This window comes from Bufo bufo, chromosome 4, assembly GCF_905171765.1.
Source record: "Bufo bufo chromosome 4, aBufBuf1.1, whole genome shotgun sequence".
Classification (NCBI taxonomy): Eukaryota; Metazoa; Chordata; class Amphibia; order Anura; family Bufonidae; genus Bufo; species Bufo bufo.
This window is the reverse complement of record NC_053392.1, coordinates 168,399,587-168,421,708: the sequence shown is the minus strand read 5'-3', so window position 1 is coordinate 168,421,708 and position 22,122 is coordinate 168,399,587. Positions and strand designations below refer to the sequence as shown.

The 22,122-nt window shown below is 42.5% G+C and overlaps 1 protein-coding gene across 1 annotated transcript; it reads right to left on the bottom strand.

The window, feature by feature from the left end:
- Positions 1-8,323: 8,323 nt before the first annotated feature.
- Positions 8,324-9,364, bottom strand: GPR119 (G protein-coupled receptor 119). Its single transcript, XM_040429950.1, has one exon. The coding sequence runs from the start codon at positions 9,362-9,364 to the stop codon at positions 8,324-8,326; it is 1,041 nt and encodes a 346-aa protein (XP_040285884.1).
- Between the last annotated feature and the right edge of the window lie 12,758 nt (positions 9,365-22,122).

The window sequence follows — 22,122 nt, the reverse complement described above, 5'->3', positions numbered from 1 at the left end:
ATCCTGGCTAATTAACCTGGCTCTAATATACAGGTAGCTGCTATCCTGGCTAATTAACCTGGCTCTAATATACAGGTAGCTCCAATCCTGGCTAATTAACCTGGCTCTAATATACAGGTAGCTGCTATCCTGGCTAATTAACCTGGCTCTAATATACAGGTAGCTCCAATCCTGGCTAATTAACCTGGCTCTAATATACAGGTAGCTCCAATCCTGGCTAATTAACCTGGCTCTAATATACAGGTAGCTGCTATCCTGGCTAATTAACCTGGCTCTAATATACAGGTAGCTCCAATCCTGGCTAATTAACCTGGCTCTAATATACAGGTAGCTGCAATCCTGGCTAATTAACCTGGCTCTAATATACAGGTAGCTGCAATCCTGGCTAATTAACCTGGCTCTAATATACAGGTAGCTGCAATCCTGGCTAATTAACCTGGCTCCAATATACAGGTAGCTCTAATCCTGGCTAATTAACCTGGCTCTAATATACAGGTAGCTCCAATCCTGGCTAATTAACCTGGCTCTAATATACAGGTAGCTCCAATCCTGGCTAATTAACCTGGCTCCAATATACAGGTAGCTGCAATCCTGGCTAATTAACCTGGCTCTAATATACAGGTAGCTCCAATCCTGGCTAATTAACCTGGCTCCAATATACAGGTAGCTGCAATCCTGGCTAATTAACCTGGCTCTAATATACAGGTAGCTCCAATCCTGGCTAATTAACCTGGCTCTAATATACAGGTAGCTGCAATCCTGGCTAATTAACCTGGCTCTAATATACAGGTAGCTCCAATCCTGGCTAATTAACCTGGCTCTAATATACAGGTAGCTGCAATCCTGGCTAATTAACCTGGCTCCAATATACAGGTAGCTGCAATCCTGGCTAATTAACCTGGCTCTAATATACAGGTAGCTCCAATCCTCGCTAATTAACCTGGCTCCAATATACAGGTAGCTCCAATCCTGGTTGTTTAACCCCTTAGATGTCATGGTCAATAGGGATTGTGGTTAGATAGAGGGAGGGGTCTCCTTCTGTCACTCCATCGTCACCCACCATGCGGCCGCAAGATGCTGATGGATATTAAGGTCGCTGGGAGGCCTAACAATGTCCCCGAGGTCTTTTTTGTACATATGCATACAATTAATTCCACAAAAAACACGCCCATACAGCTACATCAATGGAAAAATAAAAACATTACAGCTCTTGGAACTGGGGAATACAATATTTCCTTATGGAGAGCGCCCTAAATAATGTGCAGAGTCTTATAGGCCAGGCAATGCTCCACTGGAATTCTGATAAGTAGGTATGCAAATGAGCTTGTTAATTGCTCATTTGCATAGTTCTTGGAATGTGATATAAGAAACAAAGCTTGGTCAGTCCTGAAGGAGTAAAGCTATAATAGAAAAATAAGTTGGTTAATTGTTTTTTACACTATAGTCATATGTGTTGCCTTCTTTCTATTGAAATTCCCATTATACACAAATGAGATCATTTATCAAACTGGTGTAAAGTAGAACTGGCTTAGTTGCTCATAGCAACCAATCAGATTACACCTTTCATTTTTGACAGCTCCTTTGGAAGATGAAAGGTGTAATCTGATTGGTTGCTAGGGGCAACTAAGCCAGTTCTACTTTACACCAGTTTGATACTGTAAATCTCCCCCAAAAGTTCTACATCAAGATTTCACAAGCCATCAATACAATATAATGTAACATACAGTGGATATAAAAAGTCTACACACCCCTGTTAAAATGTCAGGTTTCTGTGATGTCAAAAAATGAGACAAAGATAAATAATTTCAGAACTTTTTCCACCTTTAATGTGACCTATAAACTGTACAACTCAGTTGAAAAACAAACTGAAATCTTTTAGGTGGCGGGAAGAAAACAATAATGTCGTTGCATAAGTGTGCACACCCTATTATAACTGGGGATGTAGCTGTGTTCAGAATTAAGCAATCACATTCAAAATCATGGTAAATAGGAGTCAGCATACACCTGCCATCATTTAAAGTGCCTCTGATTAACCCCAAATAAAGTTCTGCTGCTCTAGTTGGTCTTTCCTGAAATTTTCTTAGTCGCATCCCACAGCAAAAGCCATGGTCCACAGAGAGCTTCCAAAGCATCAGAGGGATCTCATTGTTAAAGGTATCAGTCAGGAGAAGGGTACAAAATAATTTCCAAGGCATTAGATATACCATGGAACACAGTGAAGACTGTCATCATCAAGTGGAGAAAATATGGCACAACAGTGACATTACCAAGAACTGGACGTCCCTCCAAAATTGGTGAAAAGACGAGAAGAAAACTGGTCTGGGAGGCTACAGCAACATTAAAGGAGCTGCAGGAATATCTGGCAAGTAATGGCTGTGTGGTACATGTGACAACAATCTCCAGTATTCTTCATATGTCTGGGCTATGGGGTAGAGTGGCAAGACGAAAGCCTTTTCTTACAAAGAAAAACATCCAAGCCAGGCTACATTTTGCAAAAACACATCTAAAGTCTCCTAAAAGCACGTGGGAAAAGGTGTTATGGTCTGATGAAACCACAGTGAAGCATGGTGGTGGCAGCATCATGCTTTGGGGCTGTTTTTCTTCAGCTGGAACTGGGGCCTTAGTTAAGTTAGAGGGAATTATGAACAGTTCCAAATACCAGTCAATATTGGCACAAAACCCTCAGGCTTCTGCTAGAAGGCTGAACATGAAGAGGAACTTCATCTTTCAGCATGACAACGACCCAAAGCATACATCCAAATCAACAAAGGAATGGCTTCACCAGAAGAAGATTAAAGTTTTGGAATGGCCCAGCTAGAGCCCAGACCTGAATCCGATTGAAAATCTGTGGAGTGGTCTGAAGAGGGCTGTGCACAGGAGATGCCCTCACAATCTGACAGATTTGGAGTGTTTTTGCTAAGAAGAGTGGGCAAATCTTGCCAAGACAAAATGTGCCATGCTGATTGACTCATACCCCAAAAAGACTGAGTGCTGTAATAAAATTAAAAGGTGCTTCAACAAAGTATTAGTTTAAGGGTGTGCACACTTATGCAAACATATTATTGTATTTTTATATTTTTTCTTCCCTCTACCTAAAAGATTTCAGTTTGTTTTTCAGTTGAGTTGTACAGTTTATAGGTCACATTAAAGGTGGAAAAAGTTCTGAAATGATTTATCTTTGTCTCATTTTTTTACATCACAGGAACCTGACATTTTAACAGGGGTGTGTAGACTTTTCATATCCACTGTACATGTGTATTTGGCCCTAAGGTCTTATTCACAATGTAGATTCACTTATTGAATACATTTTCTGTGGCCAAAGCCAAGGTGAAGAATATCTCAAACTTTTGATCCATCTCCCTTTATGATCTCATTCTGGGTTTGGTTAAATAAGGTCCAAGTCTGTGTAAATACAGTTTGCTGTGAATTTTGCTGGAGACTTCACTCATTACATTACAAATGGTAAGATCCAGAGCTATTCCATAAAGAATCTGTGATAGATAGCGCACAATGTGGATGTGTTTTATCACAACATGTCCTAAATTGAGTATGAGTGCATCTGCGCATGAGTCCTATTCATATGAATGGGGTTGTAACCATTTACTGTATAGGAACGTGCACCAAAAATACTCATCAGATACTAATCATTTGAACATATGTTGAATCATTTTCTATTTTGCCGTTTGGATCTATGTGCATACAGGAAAAATTTAATTATGGCAGGCATGTATTATTCAATGCCAACCACTGAAATCTGTCTGTTCTGGCTCATAGAGGAGGCACAAAGTGGGGAACCCCTTCCCTATATAATGTTTGTATTCCTTAATAGGGTATATGAAATTCAGTGTGGATAAATGCAAAGTTATGCATCTGGGTAGTAATTATCTACATGCATTATATGTCCTAGGGGGAGTAACACTGGGAGAGTCACTTGTAGAGAAGGATTTGTGTGACTAAATGACAGCATACAATGTCAATCAGCTGCTTCTAAGGCCACCAGGATATTATATTAAACAAGGCATGGGCTTGCCGGACAGAGATGTAATATTACCACTTTACAAAGCTTTGGTGTGGCCTCATCTGGAATATGCAGTTCTGTTCTGGGCACTAGCCCATAGAAAGGATGCCCTGGAGCTGGCAAAAGTACAAAGGAGAGCGACTAAACTGATACGGGATGGAGGGTCTTAATTATAATTACATGTATTTAGTCTTGAGAAGAGAAGTCTAAGGGGGGACAAATATATAAATGGGCCATAAAAAAAAATATGCTGAAAAGCTGCTCCATGTAAAATCCCCCCAAAAGACAAGGGGGCACTGCTTCCGACTGGAGAAGAAAAAGTTCAGTCTCCAGAAGCATCAAAGCTTCTTTACTGTAAGAACTGTGAATCTGTGGAATAGTCACTAGTGTTAAGTGAAGCGAAGCATCCAAAGTGGAATTTTGTTCTAATTTTGGGAAAAATTCAGTTGGCTACTAAGCTGAATTTCTTCGCATTTCGTGGTAAAAAAAATAATTTTTCCTAAAATGGCTCCTTTCTTGATTACAAAAGACCTGCCGAAGGACCTGCGCTGAGTGCAATGATGTCACCGCGTATTACAGTTTTTAACACTGTTAGATGGCTGCACTTCTGTCTATGCAGCCATTAAAAACGGTCCATTGATTGATTAGGGTTTTAACGTATCGATTTGTGATAAATTAATCCACAATGTATCAAATTTCTTGTCAGAAGCTGCCAAATTGAATTTTTCAAAGCTTCACTCATCTCTAATTGTCACCTCAGGGTTTGGTCACAGCAGGAACAATTGGAAGATTCAAATAAGGCTTCATTGAATTCTTAGTCCAAAATAATATTAATGTAAATGTGTAGAATTATAGTTTCCCACTTCCCTTCCCTTCATCCACATCCCCTCCCATCTTTTGGTTGAACTCAGTGGACATATGACTTTTGTACAATATAGCAAAATAAGGGTGTTGTCATGATGGGATTTAAAAGAGTTGTCGGCAATGTAGAAATGTTATTGAAACTCGTTTAAAATGTTCCAAAATCATAAAATAAGTCATATTCCTTACCAATCTCCTGCCTGATCTATTTCTACACATCCCAATCCCCCATATGTGACTGCTGCAGCCAATCCATGGCTGCAGTGGTGTCCTCAGTAAGGCCTCTTGCACACAAACGTATTACGGCGGGACCACAATACACGGGCACCGGCCCATTTGCTACCCGCATCACGGATGCGGACCCACTCACTTGAATAGGTCCGCAATCACAGAGATGCGGAACGGAAGCACGGATCGGAACCCAACGGAAGCAGTGCGGAGTGGTGTTTCTGTCCTTGCCTCCGCACCGCAAAAAAATAGAACTTGTTTTATTTTTTTGCGGTGTGGATGGATCACGGACCCATTCAAGTTGAATGGGTCTCGATCTGTCCCGGCCACCGCATGGACGTTGCCCGTGCATTGTGGACCGCAAATTGCGGTCCCTAATGCACAGAACGGATGCACAACGTTTGTGTGTAAGAGGCCTAAAGGTTACAATCAGTTGTTGGTTGCATTGGTCACATATTTGTATCAGGATGTCATCACTGGAGCAGAAGAGACAGAGGCAGGCAGGGGACGGAAGCATCAGAATGGGATCGGTAAATTGCGTATGCCTTCTTATATTATTTTATAACATTCTAAGTGTTTTTCCCCCAAAAAAACCTCTACATTGCTGGACAACCACTTTAAACTGATGCTAACATGTAAGAGTTTGTATTACAGAAATTCAATTAACAAAATCTCTATCCATGCTGGAGTTTTGTATATGTGACTAATGAATATGTGATATGTGAATCATTCTCATAGGAATATATAGGATTCATTGATAGATACATAGACAATGTAGACGTAGTCTAAAGATGTGCATAGTTTATCACAGTGGCTGATGATAAATGATACATTTGGTGCATACCACCCATCAGTTCTCTTGAAATATAATATATTGTGGTAAGAGCTGTTCACCTCTTGCTGTTATGCTTGGGGCACAACCACCTACCACGCTGTGAAGCGAGGGTCAGCCGGGTGCTGCATGCTGTCCCCCTGGATCCTGAGTCAGACCAGGGGCATTAACAGAGGGAGAATGTAGAAAGAGGAAACTGCTGGAGAACCAGAGCCCAGACATGCAGCTAGCAAAGCGCTCCTCCTGCGTTCCGCATTCCAGGGATCTGGTTCCCCATAGCACTGCATTCCTCTTTCTACATCCTCCCCCTTTTATTCCACTAAACCACACTTACTTGCTGAGCAGGCTCTGGGGACTTTCTTTGAATTGTGCCAAATCGGATCTAAAACAATCCATCACAACTCCATTAAAATCAATCAGTACGAATGCACCGCTGACCTCAGTAGTGGAATAAATAACAATTTCTGACCGATCACAACGGATCTATTTTGTGAAAATAAGTATCTGTAACTTATTAATATACAGGTATCACAGATGAGCTCTATCTAGCACATGGGTATATATCAATGTACAAGTATTTAGCTGGCTTAACCAGTATACCTGCAATGAAGGCTCCTATTCGTGCGCTGATGCTCCTGCTCGTGCTCCCGTATTTGGTGTAGAATCAGTCCATTAGATGCGTATTGCTCACCGGATCCTCACTGCTGGAGTTCAGAATCAGTCCAGGTGTTGTGTAGCTTGGCGTGGAGGTGTACACAAAAAGTGACTAGCGCTCGCTCGGAGCTGTGAGTGACGTCGCTGCAGCGGTCATTGATGACCGCTGCAGTGACGTCACTCACAGCTCCAAGCGAGCGCTAATCACTTTTTGTGTACACCTCCACCTGCTGCAGCAGCGCGCCACCGGCCGGGGCACGAGGCAGCACGCCAAGCTACACAACACCTGGACTGATTCTGAACTCCAGCATTGAGGATCCGGTGAGCAATACGCATCTAATGGACTGATTGCAGGGAAGCAAAACTTCTACACCAAATACGGGAGCACGAGCAGGAGCATCAGCGCAGGAATAGGAGCCTTCATTTCAGGTATACTGGTTAAGCCAGCTAAATACTTGTACATTGATATATACCCATGTGCTAGATAGAGCTCATCTGTGATACCTGTATATTAATATTAATCTCAATATGTCCCAAAGCGCAGTATCATAGTATTCAATACAATACATTGCCTCCTCTTGTGCGGCAGACTTTGTGGTTCTGCCGCGATACCGCTGCTGTTACACATAGCATTCACCGAGCGCCTCTGAAGCATTTTCTCTATTTCCTTCAAGTATCTGTAACTGTTCCCTAGATGCAGATGTGTGTTAGCTCATAGGAGCGCTTGACAGACATTAACGCGTAGTAATTTCCGCTCATTGCTCTGTTGCACAATAAAGCATTAGATTAGTTTACTAGGAGACAAATTCGCCATCATGTTAAAATACCATAGATCAATACAGACAGAGGACAGAATGCAGAAGAGCAACCATGTACAATACTGGTTTATATGTCATTTCACTGATGCCACTAATAAGAATAAGGTCAAATATTTTACTTTTATATATATATTCAAACAATTCCTTAAAACACATAGTGACATTGAGCAAGTAAATAATATATAAATGGAAAAAATATACACAAATCCTACAAAACATGCAGCTGCCCATCACCCTGCAATGCATCACCATGGCTATGGCATAAACTGTACCTAAAGTTTATTGAGGACACTGTATGTCCCACTGTCCTGTAAAATGTGATTCCTAGCAACACAAGAAATACAGAGTATCAGGGTCAGACTGGCGATCTTTGGGGCCACCAGAGGAAAGTATTCTCGGGGCCCAAACCCAATATCATCAATAAAGTCTAACAGAGTTCAATCCAAAGAAATAGACCCTAGTGGCAATTTGTTGTCTCCAAAGGCAGCTCAAAATGTTTTTTTTTTTCTCCTGGATCTTTGGGGCCCATTATGGTATAAGAGCCTGGGACCACCGGAGGATCCATTAGTACTCTGGTGGGCAAGTCTAACACTGCAGAGTATTACGAATGAAATAAATATACTGAGCTCTTGTCTCACTATGGATAAATCTGCGGTCACCAAACCTGTAATTCAGGATTGTGCTTCATATTTGAAAACAGGCAAATACAATTTGGCACAAAAAATACACTTCATTACAAGAATGAGAGCCCTGAATATGACAAGTCCATAGCACCAACATTGACGCAGAGGTAGGCAACCTGTGGTTCTCCACAGAGCTGGAACCAACGAAGAGGAATGATATATCTCCTGAGCCAGCTGTATTGTAGTAGTGCAGAATTTAGAGGCTAGCCCTTTTATCATTTGCTATGCTTCAAGGTGTGCCCTTACAATATTCACTGTTAATGAAAATAGACAGGTTATGGCCAGTGTCACCAGAATTTTGAGCCAGTGTGGAGTCTTCATGCATGGCTGCTCCTCCAATATTGGTGAAGTGGGCTAAGGCTAGACCCTGGGGCTTCACCTTTCTCCTTCTGCAGATGATGTGCTTGAAAAAGTAACTTCTTATGTCTCTGCAAGAAAAGGTGTAGATTATAGGGTTTAGGAGGGAGTTTGCTTCTCCCAATGCAAATAAAATATCCTTTAGTAAGTCCACAAGCTTGCAGGAGGTGCAGGTGGCTTGGATGATTCCAGTGATGTAGTAAGGACCCCATGAGAGGGCAAAGCAGATGATGACTATAAGCACTGTCCTAGCTGCCTTAAACTGTGATGAATGTGCTGGGTGCGTGTTAGGAAGCCCACCTATAGTCCTAGTCCTTTGAATGCGTCTGTGATGGATATAGGCAATCCTTCCAACAGCAGTGTGAAGACATACTATGGTCACCAAGGCTGGGAGAAAAATAACGAAGCACAGAACATATAGATAGTCGCTTTTTGCTGCATAGAAGAGTCCGCAAATCCCTGTATAATTGCTGTGCTGCAGTGAAGGGGTTATTAAAGGCATATGGCCAACAAAGAAGGAGACCACCCACAGAACTGCCAGGGAAATGCCAACACACTTACTATTCATGATCTTGATGTAATACAGTGGCATCCTCACAGCCAGGTACCTGTCCAGGGAGATTAAGAGTAGGGTTAACATGGATCCAATGCAAGGGGTGATTGTGAAACATAACCTCAGCAGACAGAAGAAGAGGTTCCCATCAAAGTCTCCATCAAACAGATCATCTAAGGCTTCCATGATGCACATAAGTCCCACCAGCAGGTCTGCAGCAGCCAGGTTCAGGATAAAGATGTAACTCTTGCAGTGCTTTTTCTTTAGTAACTTGGACAAGATGACAATGACCAGAATGTTGGCAGCTGGGATGAAAATACTGAGCAGAATGTGGAGAGCAGCATAGATGGAGCTGGACATCTTCTGTGATGTGTCACCTGGAAACCCTACAAGTACTTTCCATGCCCCATCCTTATGTGAACCCTACTTCACCCTCAACAAGTTTATCCTCTTGAAGCATCTTTCTTTAATGGCATGAGAGACACCATGAAACACTGGTGGTGGGAGCTGTGGGCAGATAGAGGGGGCTGTGGTTGGCCTCCATTCCTGGGATGGCTTGTCTAGGTGAGCTCTGTCCTGTTACTCCGCAGTCCCTGTTAGTATGAGGCTCTGTGTAGTCAGTGAGAGGAGTGGCTTCCATGACTGTGGGGGAGTTCTGCTTCCTGAAGCAGTCACAGAGACATAGAGAGACAGGACCCAGCAGATAAACACATATTAATCCTGCTGGAGGAAAGAGACAGCCGCACGGTTCCCTCTGAGTTAGGTTCTCTGGAATTAGAGTTAAACATTCCAAACCATGCAGCAGGTAAATCTGTTTTTTGGGTCTGGTAATCCTCATAAGTATGCTGTTTTAACCTTCTCCTTTCCAGAGCTCACAGTTTAGAGGGAACACTGGAGACAGGAGACTACACAATGTCCTCAGTGATTTCCCCCTCTGTGTCCTGAGCACTGAGAACCCCATTGCTCTCCTATGTACAATTCGCTTCAGCACCAAGGACAGCGCTGGCAGTCACCTCTATTCATGCAGAAGTGTGGCTTCATCATAAACACATTACTGTCCTCTTAGGCCTCTTTCACACTTGCGTTGTCCGGATCCGTCGTGCACTCCATTTGCCAGAGGTGCCCGCCGGATCCGTAACACCGCAAGTGAACTGAAAGCATTTGAAGACGGATCCGTCTTCAAAATGCGTTCAGTGTTACTATGGCACCCAGGACGCTATTAAAGTCCTGGCTGCCATAGTATTAGTGGGGAGCGGGGGAGCAGTATACTTACCGTCCGTGCGGCTCCCGGGGCGCTCCAGAATGACGTCAGAGCGCCCCATGCCATGCGATCACGTCATCCATGCGATCACGTCATCCATGCGCGTGGGGCGCCCTGACGTCACTCTGAAGCGCCCCGGGAGCCGCACGGACGGTAAGTATACTGCTCCCCCGCTCCCCACTACACTCTACCATGGCAAACAGGACTTTAGCGTCCTGGCAGCCATGGCAACCATTCAGAAAAAGCTAAACGTCGGATCCGGTAATGCGCCGAAACGACGTTTAGCTTAAGGCCGGATCCGGATCAATGCCTTTCAATGGGCATTAATTCCGGATCCGGCCTTGCGGCAAGTGTTCAGGATTTTTGACCGGAGCAAAAAGCGCAGCATGCTGCGGTATTTTCTCCGGCCAAAAAACGTTCCGGTCCGGAACTGAAGACATCCTGATGCATCCTGAACGGATTTCTCTCCATTCAGAATGCATTGGGATAATCCTGATCAGGATTCTTCCGGCATAGAGCCCCGACGACGGAACTCTATGCCGGAACACAACAACGCAGGTGTGAAAGAGCCCTAAGAAACTCTCTTATGTAGTTCTGTAATAGTGTTGGGGGTGAATATTTGAATAGCGAATATTAATCACGAATATCGTCACTTTGAGAATCTGCGAATATTTAGAATATAGTGATGTATATTTGTATTTTTTTTTCCATCTGAACACATGATCCCTCCCTGCTTCTTGCTTGTGAGCCAATGAGAAGGCTGCAATGTCTTTGTCTGAGCTTAGCAACATCCCTAGCAACCAATAGGAAAGTTGCCTACCCTTTACTATATAAGAACCTCCCCAGCAGGCCTTGTATGCAGTATTTTGCAGATCTGAGAGAGACAGCAGTGTCATTGCTGAGCTCTGTGCTTTGCTGTGTCATTACATTAGACAGTTAGCTTATCTATAGAATACAGATAGTTAGTGGGAGATAGTCAGTGTAGGTTAGATAGTGATATAGTGTAGCTGATAGGTTCTGCTGTCCATACATACATGCTACAGACATACCGATGTAGTAGAGTTAACACTCATGCTTTCTGAGATTTCTAAGATGTGTTATCTAATCTAAGCAAACACCTTCAATTGTTTCAATGGCTTTTGTCTCAAGATAACAGGATGAGTTAAGAAATTTGAGTTAAGAGCTGGAGTGCTAACCCTACGACATCTGTACATAGTCTGTGATGTCATAACAATACATAGTGCACCAATCAGTAATATGTAGTCAGACCTGCTAAAATGTGAAGTTTCATGTATTGCGCCAAAATATGCGCATCATTAATTGCCGATTAGCGCTATCGCGAATATATTGGAGCACTCTATCTGCATATAAAGCTATTGTAATGTTCTGCTGTACCAACCATTTTCTCCAGTCTCAGGAAACTTCTAGCAGCTTGAAAAATGTAGCTATAGTGACCCACGCCTGTATTGCGCGCGCTTTACGCGAATAATACATTGCCGATTTTCGCAATCAAGAAAATAATAGCGAATTCGTGAATATATGACGAATATTCTACAAAATATTTGTGAAATATCGCCCCTGCCGCTCATCACTATTCTGGAATTGAAATCCTTGCCTTTAGATGAGATTCAGTCTTACAGCAATTCACCATGGAATCAGCTGGAAATTTCCAATTTTTCTTCGGCAGTTACAGTCAGAATGCATGCTGTTTTATGACAGCCTGTAGTCCATGTGTCCCATGTGTAGTTCATGCATCAGGTAAACTGCATTGTGGGACAGAGATGTTATTAAATATGTAACAGAAGAAGACATATAAATGACATATAGTAGGTGGCATGAGTGTGCACAGATCTCGTAGGGTCCACTATCTAAGCTTAGTATGGGGCCCCTGCCCCGCCCAGTTTGTCCGTTTTCATGAGTCAATCACTCCCAGGCAACTCAGAATGCAAAGAGCAGCTCCCAGATTTCAGAAAATTTCTAATTTCCTTTTTTTAAGTGGGAGAAATTAAATAAATAAAAATGTGGTTAAATAAAAGACGCCCCTTGTCTCATCCACTATATCCGACTTCTCTGTCGGAAATAGCAGAACAGGGGCTACAAGAATAAGGCGGTCATTCTGAAGAGTAAAATTCTCACTGTATTTATTCCAGGCAACGAGCATAAATACATTGATAATACTCCCATACAGATCTATGTCTGCTGCTTCCCTTCACATAATACATTCCACTACATTAAATACATAAACTGTCTGCATGTAGCCACCACTAGTGGGAGCTCCGTGGATATGACTTCATACAGTTACCATTAACTGTAGTGGAAGCTATAATAATCTCGTCCCACTGAGTTTCCCCTAGTGGTGGCAGCATGAAAATTCAACGTTTTCATGTCAGGAACAGAAGCTGCTTGGCGCTCAATGTCCCTCTCCCTAGGCCCGGTAGCAGTCTTGTGGCCTGCCTCCACTGAAGGTACGCCACTGGTAAGTGGTCATTTATGATACTGGTGGCTTCTTCTATGGCAGAGAATATAAGAATATTCCAGCTTTTACAGGGAGTGATCTGAATTATCAATGCTAGGGAAATTTTACAAGCCCTTAAAGTGCCGCTGCCTTCTCAAACAGTTGATCTGTGGGGGTCCCAGGTGTCAGACCCCCACCAATCAGATGCTGATAACCTATCATCAGTAAGAAAAAGGTAGAGAACCCCTTTAATACTGTTTTCCAATACTTATTAAAGCAGAATTGTGTAAAAAAAAAAAAAAAAATAGAAAATCTTGTCTCTTTATATGTCGTCAGATGGTGCGAAATCAAAGTTTTATTATTGTAGCTGTATTTTTAATAACTTGTCATTGAAAATTTCTATTTCTGTAAATTATTTATACAGGCAATAAAGCACATTTCTCAGAGAAGGTCACCAAAAGAAGTGACAGATATTTTATGTGATATTCCAATCATTTTAGATATCTTAAAATGTCATTTATAAGTAACGCTTCTCCAGTATTAAAACCTTATTTTGAGAATGGGTCCATAGGCTTCAAGAGATCTTCAAAGAACGCAGAACACGACAGTGCTTAGGAGAAACATTGCATCACCTCAGTCCAAGTCATTTTGCTTGAATCTTATGGTAAGGAATCTCTTATTACTATCCTTCAAAGATATCAAAAAGCTTAAAGGGCTTGTCTCACTTCAGTAAATGCCATTTATTATGTAGAGTAAGTTAATACAAGGCACTTACTAATGTATTGTGATTGTCCATATTGCCTCCTTTGCTGGTTTGATTCACTTTTCCACCAAATTATACACTGCTCGTATCCAGGGTTTATGTCAGCGCAGACACAAGGTGGCTAGGATGGGAGCTGCTGTGCATGCGTGCCTATGTGAGCTCCCACGGTCCTGGCCACCAAAAAGGTTGGTGCTTTTTCCTATACTGTGCAGCACGACCACCACTGCTGGATTGCAGGGTGGTCGTAACCTCTGGATACAGGCAGTGTATAATGTGATGGAAAAATGAATCAAGCCAGGAAAGGAAGCAACATGGACAATCACAGTACATTAGTAAGTGAATGGTATTAACTTTATCTACATCAGGCATGCTCAACCTGTGGCCCTCCAGCTGTTGCAAAACTACAACTCCCAGCATGCCCGAACAGCCTACAGCTATCAGCCTACAGCAGGGCATTGTGGGAGTTGTAGTTTTACAACAGCTGGAGGACCGCAGGTTGAGCATGCCTGGTCTACGTGATTAAGGGATTGTCCATGGACTTGGGGGGAAGTTACTGCATCCTGAGGGGCACTGACAAAAATAAAACACTTTCTACTATATTTGCAATCAACAACTTACCTCCATGACTGATGCACAAGTCGCCAGTATTTAATGTGGGAGATTTCTCATACAAGACATTGTAATTTAGAAAGCCAGTCAGATGACTGGTGAAATGTCTTCAAGAAAAAATACATGTGCAGTTGCTCTGACTTATTTCTACGGCTATACCATTACCTGGATGAATAAGAACCTTCACAGACATTTGCCTTTAAATCCCCTCCTTGCCCCCATCTCCCTCTGCCAGACTCTCTAATGGTCAGATGTAACAAGCAGATCACTGTTACAGTTGCTTATTTATTGCTTATTAGTTAAATAAACTCTAAAATACATATTGCTGTAGAAATGACGTTCTCTGGGGTCTTTTCTTTATGAATTGGATATACATTTCCCCCCACTCTGTTATTTACTGTGTGACATCTTATTATCGGTATAATCTGTTCTGGAGACTAACCCTGGCTTACGTATGACAGATTTATTTTATACAATTGGCCTTTCCTGCGCTCTTTCCAATAGGGGATTAACCCTTCCTGAAAACATTTACATAACGATCTGTACATGTAATGAAAGCATTTACCATACACCTGGAAGTATATTGTACTTAATGACCTTGGTAACACAATTCAATTTAACTATAACTGAAATAACACACACTGTAAATCAATAATGCTGCTTACTATCATACTATAGGTGGTAAATAGAAAATACTGACTGTGAAAATATGATAAATGCTAATACTGTTTAGATGCATGAACACATATCTCTAGAATGGCAGCTGAGTCAGATCATGTATATTTAAAGAGACAGTGTATTTAAAAAAGAATCTATTTACAGGTATAAGATTCTTTTATATAGTTTCCAAATGTAGGTCTGGGAAAAAGGACCACGCTTAGGCTACATGCACACGACAGTTAAAAAATGGCTGTGTGACAGCCAATTAAGTAACGACCGACACACGACCATTTTTAGCACCAATGAAAGTCTATGGGGCTATTCAAATGGTCGTTTTTTTAACAGCCAGTGAATAGTGGCCGTAAAAATATAGGACATGTACTATTTTTGGCCGTTTTCACAGGCAGATGGACTCCAATGCAATCAATGGGACTGTTTTTAACGGCCGCTTAGACAGGAGTGCACCCGTCTAACAGCCTTTAAAAACGGGCACACTAGAAAAATATGGCCTTATTAGGGGTTAAAAAAATATCTCATCCACTAACACGCACAGCGGCAGTCACTCCTCTCTTGATTGAAAGGGACCTGCTGAAGGACCTGCGCTCAACATGATGACATCACCAGGCGCTGATGCTGGGAGAGCGCGGTGATGTAATCACGCTGAGCACAGGCAAATGGATGATTTTTATTTATTTTTTTGCTAAAAAATTACAGCTGGGGGCCACTATGGGGAACATTACTTAAGCTGGGGGCCACTATGGGGGACATTACTTAAGCTGGGGGCCACTATGGGGGACATTACTTAAGCAGGAGGCCACTATGGGGGACATCACTTAAGATATGGGGCCACTATGGGGGACATTACTTAAGCTGTGGGCCACTATGAGGGTCATTACTTAAACTGGGGGTCACTATGGGGGATATTACTTAAGCTGGGGCCACTATGGGGGACATTACTTAAGCTGGGGGTCACTATGGGGGACATTACTTAAGCTGGGGGCCACTATGGGGGACATTACTTTTTTTCACTGTCGTGTACATGTAGCCTTAAAGGTGTTCTCCTGGAAAAAATACTTTTTAGCAGGGGCCAGAAGCTTGCCTCTCCAAGCTACTTATCTGCTCCCCGCTGCTCAGGCCCTCTGTGCTGGCTCCGAAGTGTTCATGTTCCAGTCCCTGGAGTGTTGACATCTGTCGACATGTTCTGCTGCAGCCAGTGACTGGCTTCAGTGGTATATGGCCACAATCAGCATGGCACTGGTGAAGCCTATCATTTACTGCAGCAGAGCATGTGACCATGCCCATGCTGTGCCGGATGTCAACCCTCCAGGGACTGGAACATGACCGCAGTGGAGCCAGCATGGATGACCAGAGCGTTGAGGAACTGGTAAGTATGAATTTTCAGCTTGAAGAGGCAGGCTTCTAGATGTATATACAGTACAGACCAAAAGTTTGGACACACCTTCTCATTCAAAGAGTTTTCTTTATTTTCTGACTATGAAGGCATCAAAACTATGAATTAACACATGTGGAATTATATACATAACAAACAAGTGTGAAACAACTGAAAATATGTCATATTTTAGGTTCTTCAAAGTAGCCACCTTTTGCTTTGATTACTGCTTTGCACACTCTTGGCATTCTCTTGATGAGCTTCAAGAGGTAGTCACCTGAAATGGTCTTCCAACAGTCTTGAAGGAGTTCCCAGAGATGCTTAGCACTTGTTGGCCCTTTTGCCTTTACTCTGCGGTCCAGCTCACCCCAAACCATCTCGATTGGGTTCAGGTCCGGTGACTGTGGAGGCCAGGTCATCTGGCGCAGCACCCCATCACTCTCCTTCATGGTCAAATAGCCCTTACTTTCAAAGTTTTCCAAATTTTTCGGCTGACTGACTGACCTTCATTTCTTAAAGTAATGATGGCCACTCGTTTTTCTTTACTTAGCTGCTTTTTTTCTTGCCATAATACAAATTCTAACAGTCTATTCAGTAGGACTATCAGCTGTGTAGCCACCTGACTTCTCAACGCAACTGATGGTCCCAACCCCATTTATAAGGCAAGAAATCCCACTTATTAAACCTGACAGGGCACACCTGTGAAGTGAAAACCATTTCAGGGGACTACCTCTTGAAGCTAATCAAGAGAATGCCAAGAGTGTGCAAAGCAGTAATCAAAGCAAAAGGTGGCTACTTTGAAGAACCTAGAATATGACATATTTTCAGTTGTTTCACACTTGTTTGTTATGTTCACAATCCCACATGTGTTAATTCATAGTTTTGATGCCTTCAGTGTGAATCTACAATTTTCATAGTCATGAAAATAAATAAAACTCTTTGAATGAGAAGGTGTGTCCAAACTTTTGGTCTGTACTGTATATATATATATATATATATATATCAGTATGCAAACTCTGTATGCAGTGAGCTCCCTTTAGTGGTGGCTGCAGACAGAATCAGAATTTATCATTTAAAGAGGTTCTCTGGGATTTACATATTGATGTAGCTCATGATATTGTTGATATCATGATATGATGATAGCTCATCAATATGACATCAGTGGGAGTCCACCTCCCGGAAGCTCCGCTGGTCAGCTCTTTGGGGAGTCTGGAGTGCCACGACCTCCTTGCAGCTTAACAAGCACAGCATTGTACATTTTATAGCGGCTCGGCTTGATATTGCAGCTCAGACCCATTCACTTAAATGGGGCTGAACTGCATCTAGGCCAGGTGACTGATGAATGTGACATTACACGACCCATGAAGAGGCCTAAATGCTCACAGAGTGCCGCAGCCTTTTCATACAGCTGATGGGCGGGAGTCTCAGGAGTCTGACCCCACCAATCTCATATTAATGACCTATCCTTAGGATAGGTCTTTAACATGTACTGTACAGTGGATATAAAAAGTCTACACACCCCTGTTAAAATGTCAGGTTTCTGTGCTGTAAAAAAAGATAAATCATTTCAGAACTTTTTCCACATTTAATGTGACCTATAAACTGTACCACTCAATTGAAAAACAAACTAAAATATTTTAGGTGGAGGGAAGAAAAAAAAAACTAAAATAATGTGGTTGCATAAGTGTGCACACCCTCTTATAACTTATATGTAGCTGTGTTCAGAATTAAGCAATCACATTCAAAATCATGTTAAATAGGAGTCAGCATACACTTGCCATCATTTAAAGTGCCTCTGATTAACCCCAAATAAAGTTCTGCTGCTCTAGTTGGTCTTTCCTGAAATTTTCTTAGTCGCATCCCACAGCAAAAGCCATGGTCCACAGAGAGCTTCCAAAGCATCAGAGGGATCTCATTGTTAAAAGGTATCAGTCAGGAGAAGGGTACAAAAGAATTTCCAAGGCATTAGATATACCATGGAACACAGTGAAGACAGTCATCATCAAGTGGAGAAAATATGGCACAACAGTGACATTACCAAGAACTGGACGTCCCTCCTAAATTGATGAAAAGACGAGAAGAAAACTGGTCTGGGAGGCTACCAAGAGGCCTACAGCAACATTAAAGGAGCTGCAGGAATATCTGGCAAGTACTGGCTGTGTGGTACATGTGACAACAATCTCCCGTATTCTTCATATGTCTGGGCTATGGGGTAGAGTGGCAAGACGAAAGCCTTTTCTTACGAAGAAAAACATCCAAGCCAGGCTACATTTTGCAAAAACACATCTGAAGTCTCCCAAAAGCATATGGGAAAGGCCTCATGCACACGACCGTTTTTTTTTAAGGTCCGCAAAAACGGGGTCCGTAGGTCCGTGATCCGTGACCGTTTTTTCATCCGTGGGTCTTCCTTGATTTTTGGAGGATCCACTGACATGAAAAAAAAGTCGTTTTGGTGTCCGCCTGGCCGTGCGGAGCCAAACGGATCCATCCTGAATTACAATGCAAGTCAATGGGGACAGATCCGTTTGACGTTGACACAATATGGTGCAATTGCAAACGGATCCGTCTACCATTGACTTTCAATGTAAAGTCAGGAGTCCCTATTATACCATCGGATCGGAGTTTTCTCCAATCCGATGGTATATTTTAACTTGAAGCGTCCCCATCACCATGGGAACGCCTCTATGTTAGAATATATTATCGGATTTGATTTAGATCGTGAAAACTCATATCCGACAGTATATTCTAACACAGAGGCCTGAGGGGTTAATTGTGCGTATCATAGCCCCCTGTAAGAGATCATGTGCTACTGCAGTAGCGTCCTGGTTGCCATGGTTACCGATTGGAGCCCCAGCGATTAAACTGGGACTCCGATCGGAACTCTCCGCTGCCACCAATGATGGGGGGGGGGATTTTAATTAGGAGGGGGAGGAAGGGGGGACCACTGGCCACCAATGAATCTACAGTACTACAGGGGAGGGAGGGGGGGCCCACTGGCCACCAATGAATTTAAAACTGGGGAGGGAGGGGGGTGTGCCCCCTCCTGCCTGGCAGCACATGATCTCTTACAGGGGGCTATGATGCAGCACCTGAGGGGTTAATTGTGCGGATCACAGCCCCCTGTAAGAGATCGGGTGCTGCCAGGCAGCAGGGGGCAGTCATGTACACAGTTCAAAGTATATTCTAACTAGAAGCGTCCCCATCACTATGGGGTCTGCAGAAATGGGTCTGCAGAATGGGTCTGCAGAAAATCACAGAAAATGGCACAACGGCCACGGATGCACACAACGGTCGTGTGCATGAGGCCAAAAGGTGTTATGGTCTGATGAAACCAAGGTTGAACTTTTTGGCCATAATTCCAAAGGATACAGTACAGACCAAAAGATGGACACACCTTCTCATTCAAAGAGTTTTCTTTATTTTCATGACTATGAAAATTGTAGATTCACACTGAAGGCATCAAAACTATGAATTAATACATGTGGAATTCTATACATAACAAACAAGTGTGAAACAACTGAAAATATGTCATATTCTAGGTTCTTCAAAGTAGCCACCTTTTGCTTTGATTACTGCTTTGCACACTCTTGGCATTCTCTTGATGAGCTTCAAGAGGTAATCCCCTGAAATGGTTTTCACTTCACAGGTGTGCCCTGTCACGTTTAATAAGTGGTATTTCTTGCCTTATAAATGGGGTTGGGACCATCAGTTGCGTTGAGGATAAGTCAGGTGGATACACAGCTGATAGTCCTACTGAATAGACTGTTAGAATTTGTATTATGGCAAGAAAAAAGCAGCTAAGTAAAGAAAAACGAGTGGCCATCATTACTTTAAGAAATGAAGGTCAGTCAGTCAGCCGAAAAATTGGGAAAACTTTGAAAGTAAGGGCTATTTGACCATGAAGGAGAGTGATGGGGTGCTGCGCCAGATGACCTGGCCTCCACAGTCACCGGACCTGAACCCAATCGAGATGGTTTGGGGTGAGCTGGACCGCAGAGTGAAGGCAAAAGGGCCAACAAGTGCTAAGCATCTCTGGGAACTCCTTCAAGACTGTTGGAAGACCATTTCAGGGGACTACCTCTTGAAGCTCATCAAGAGAATGGCAAGAGTGTGCAAAGCAGTAATCAAAGCAAAAGGTGGCTACTTTGAAGAACCTAGAATATGACATATTTTCAGTTGTTTCACACTTGTTTGTTATGTATATAATTCCACATGTGTTAATTTCATAGTTTTGATGCCTTCATAGTCATGGAAATAAAGAAAACTCTTTGAATGAGAAGGTGTGTCCAAACTTTTGGTCTGTACTGTATGTTTGGCCCAAAAATGACACTGCACATCACCAAAAGAACATCATACCCACAGTGAAGCATGGTGGTGGTGGCAGCATCATGCTTTGGGGCTGTTTTTCTTGAGCTGGAACTGGGGCCTTAGTTAAGTTAGAGGGAATTATGAACAGTTCCAAATACCAGTCAATATTGGCACAAAACCTTCAGGCTTCTGCTAGAAAGCTGAACATGAAGAGGAACTTCATCTTTCAGCATGACAACAACCCAAAGCATACATCCAAATCAACAAAGGAATGGCTTAACCAGAAGAAGATTCAAGTTTTGGAATGGCCCAGACAGAGCCCAGACCTGAATCCGATTGAAAATCTGTGGAGTGATCTGAAGAGCACTGTGCACAGGAGATGCCCTCGCAATCTGACAGATTTGGAGTGTTTTTGCAAAGAAGAGTGGACAAATCTTGCCAAGTCAAAATGTGCCATGCTGATAGACTCATACCCAAAAAGACTGAGTGCTGTAATAAAATCAAAAGGTGCTTCAACAAAGTATTAGTTTAAGGGTGTGCACACTTATGCAACCATATTATTTTATTTTTTATATTTTTTCTTCCCTCTATCTAAAAGATTTCAGTTTGTTTTTAAATTGAGTGGTACAGTTTATAGGTCACATTAAAGGTGGAAAAAGTTCTGAAATTATTTATCTTTGTCTAATTTTTTTACATCACAGAAACCTGACATTTTAACAGCGGTGTGTAGACTTTTTATGTCCACTGTAAATCCAGAGAACCCCTTTAAAGCACACTTATCAGGTGAATTTTCAGAATAAGCTGTCATGTGTGCATGAGTAATAACATTATATCTGGTCATTTTATGACTTGTAATCCTAAATTTACCACCAGTCCCCCCCCCCCCTGCAGGTTCCCTCTCTAATTATCAGTTTTCCCAGAGCTAGTGAGTGGAGACTTACTTCTAAGATTTCTCCAATGTGCTGCACACAGAGAGAAAAGGAGATCCTGCTCCCTTTCTCTGTACACACCCTCGGCAGCATGGACAACTCTATACATCAGTATAGAGAAGTGTTCCTGTGAATCCCGTATTCAGGCGAGATAGAAAACTTAGTATAGCCTGAGCCAGCGCCAGCATTTCTGTGAGTCTGTGCCTCTGTCTCTCTCCAGAACCTCACTCCTACCCCCTCCCCTTTCCATAGACTTCTATAGGAAGCATGTAAAGCTAAGTCTACAACCGTGTTGGAGGCACAGATTTCTTTAAAAATGCCTGGAAACTTGGCCCTCTTTATAGACAATAGGGTCTGCTGGGTACCTTTAGAGTACTGATTTTCAGTGTTGTGCTCATATACAGCTGTGGGAGGTAGAATAATAATTTAATTTGCCCACAGTTTGCATCCTATATACACATCAGTAGGATACGGGTTGTATTATGACAGCTTAAAGGGAACCTGTCACCAGTTTTATGGTGTCCTAACTAAGGGCAACATAAATAAGTGACTGATTCTCTTAGCAAAATGCTGGGTCACTTTCTTTAATTGACCCAGTCAATCTGCCAACATGTTGTATTGAAAAGCTCCAGCTCATAATGATGAGTCCTTAATATTCATGAGCTCCTGACTCTCCCCGCCTACCGGCTGCAGATTGACAGTTATTTTCCATATGAATCAGCAGCAGGTGGGCAGGGGAGTGG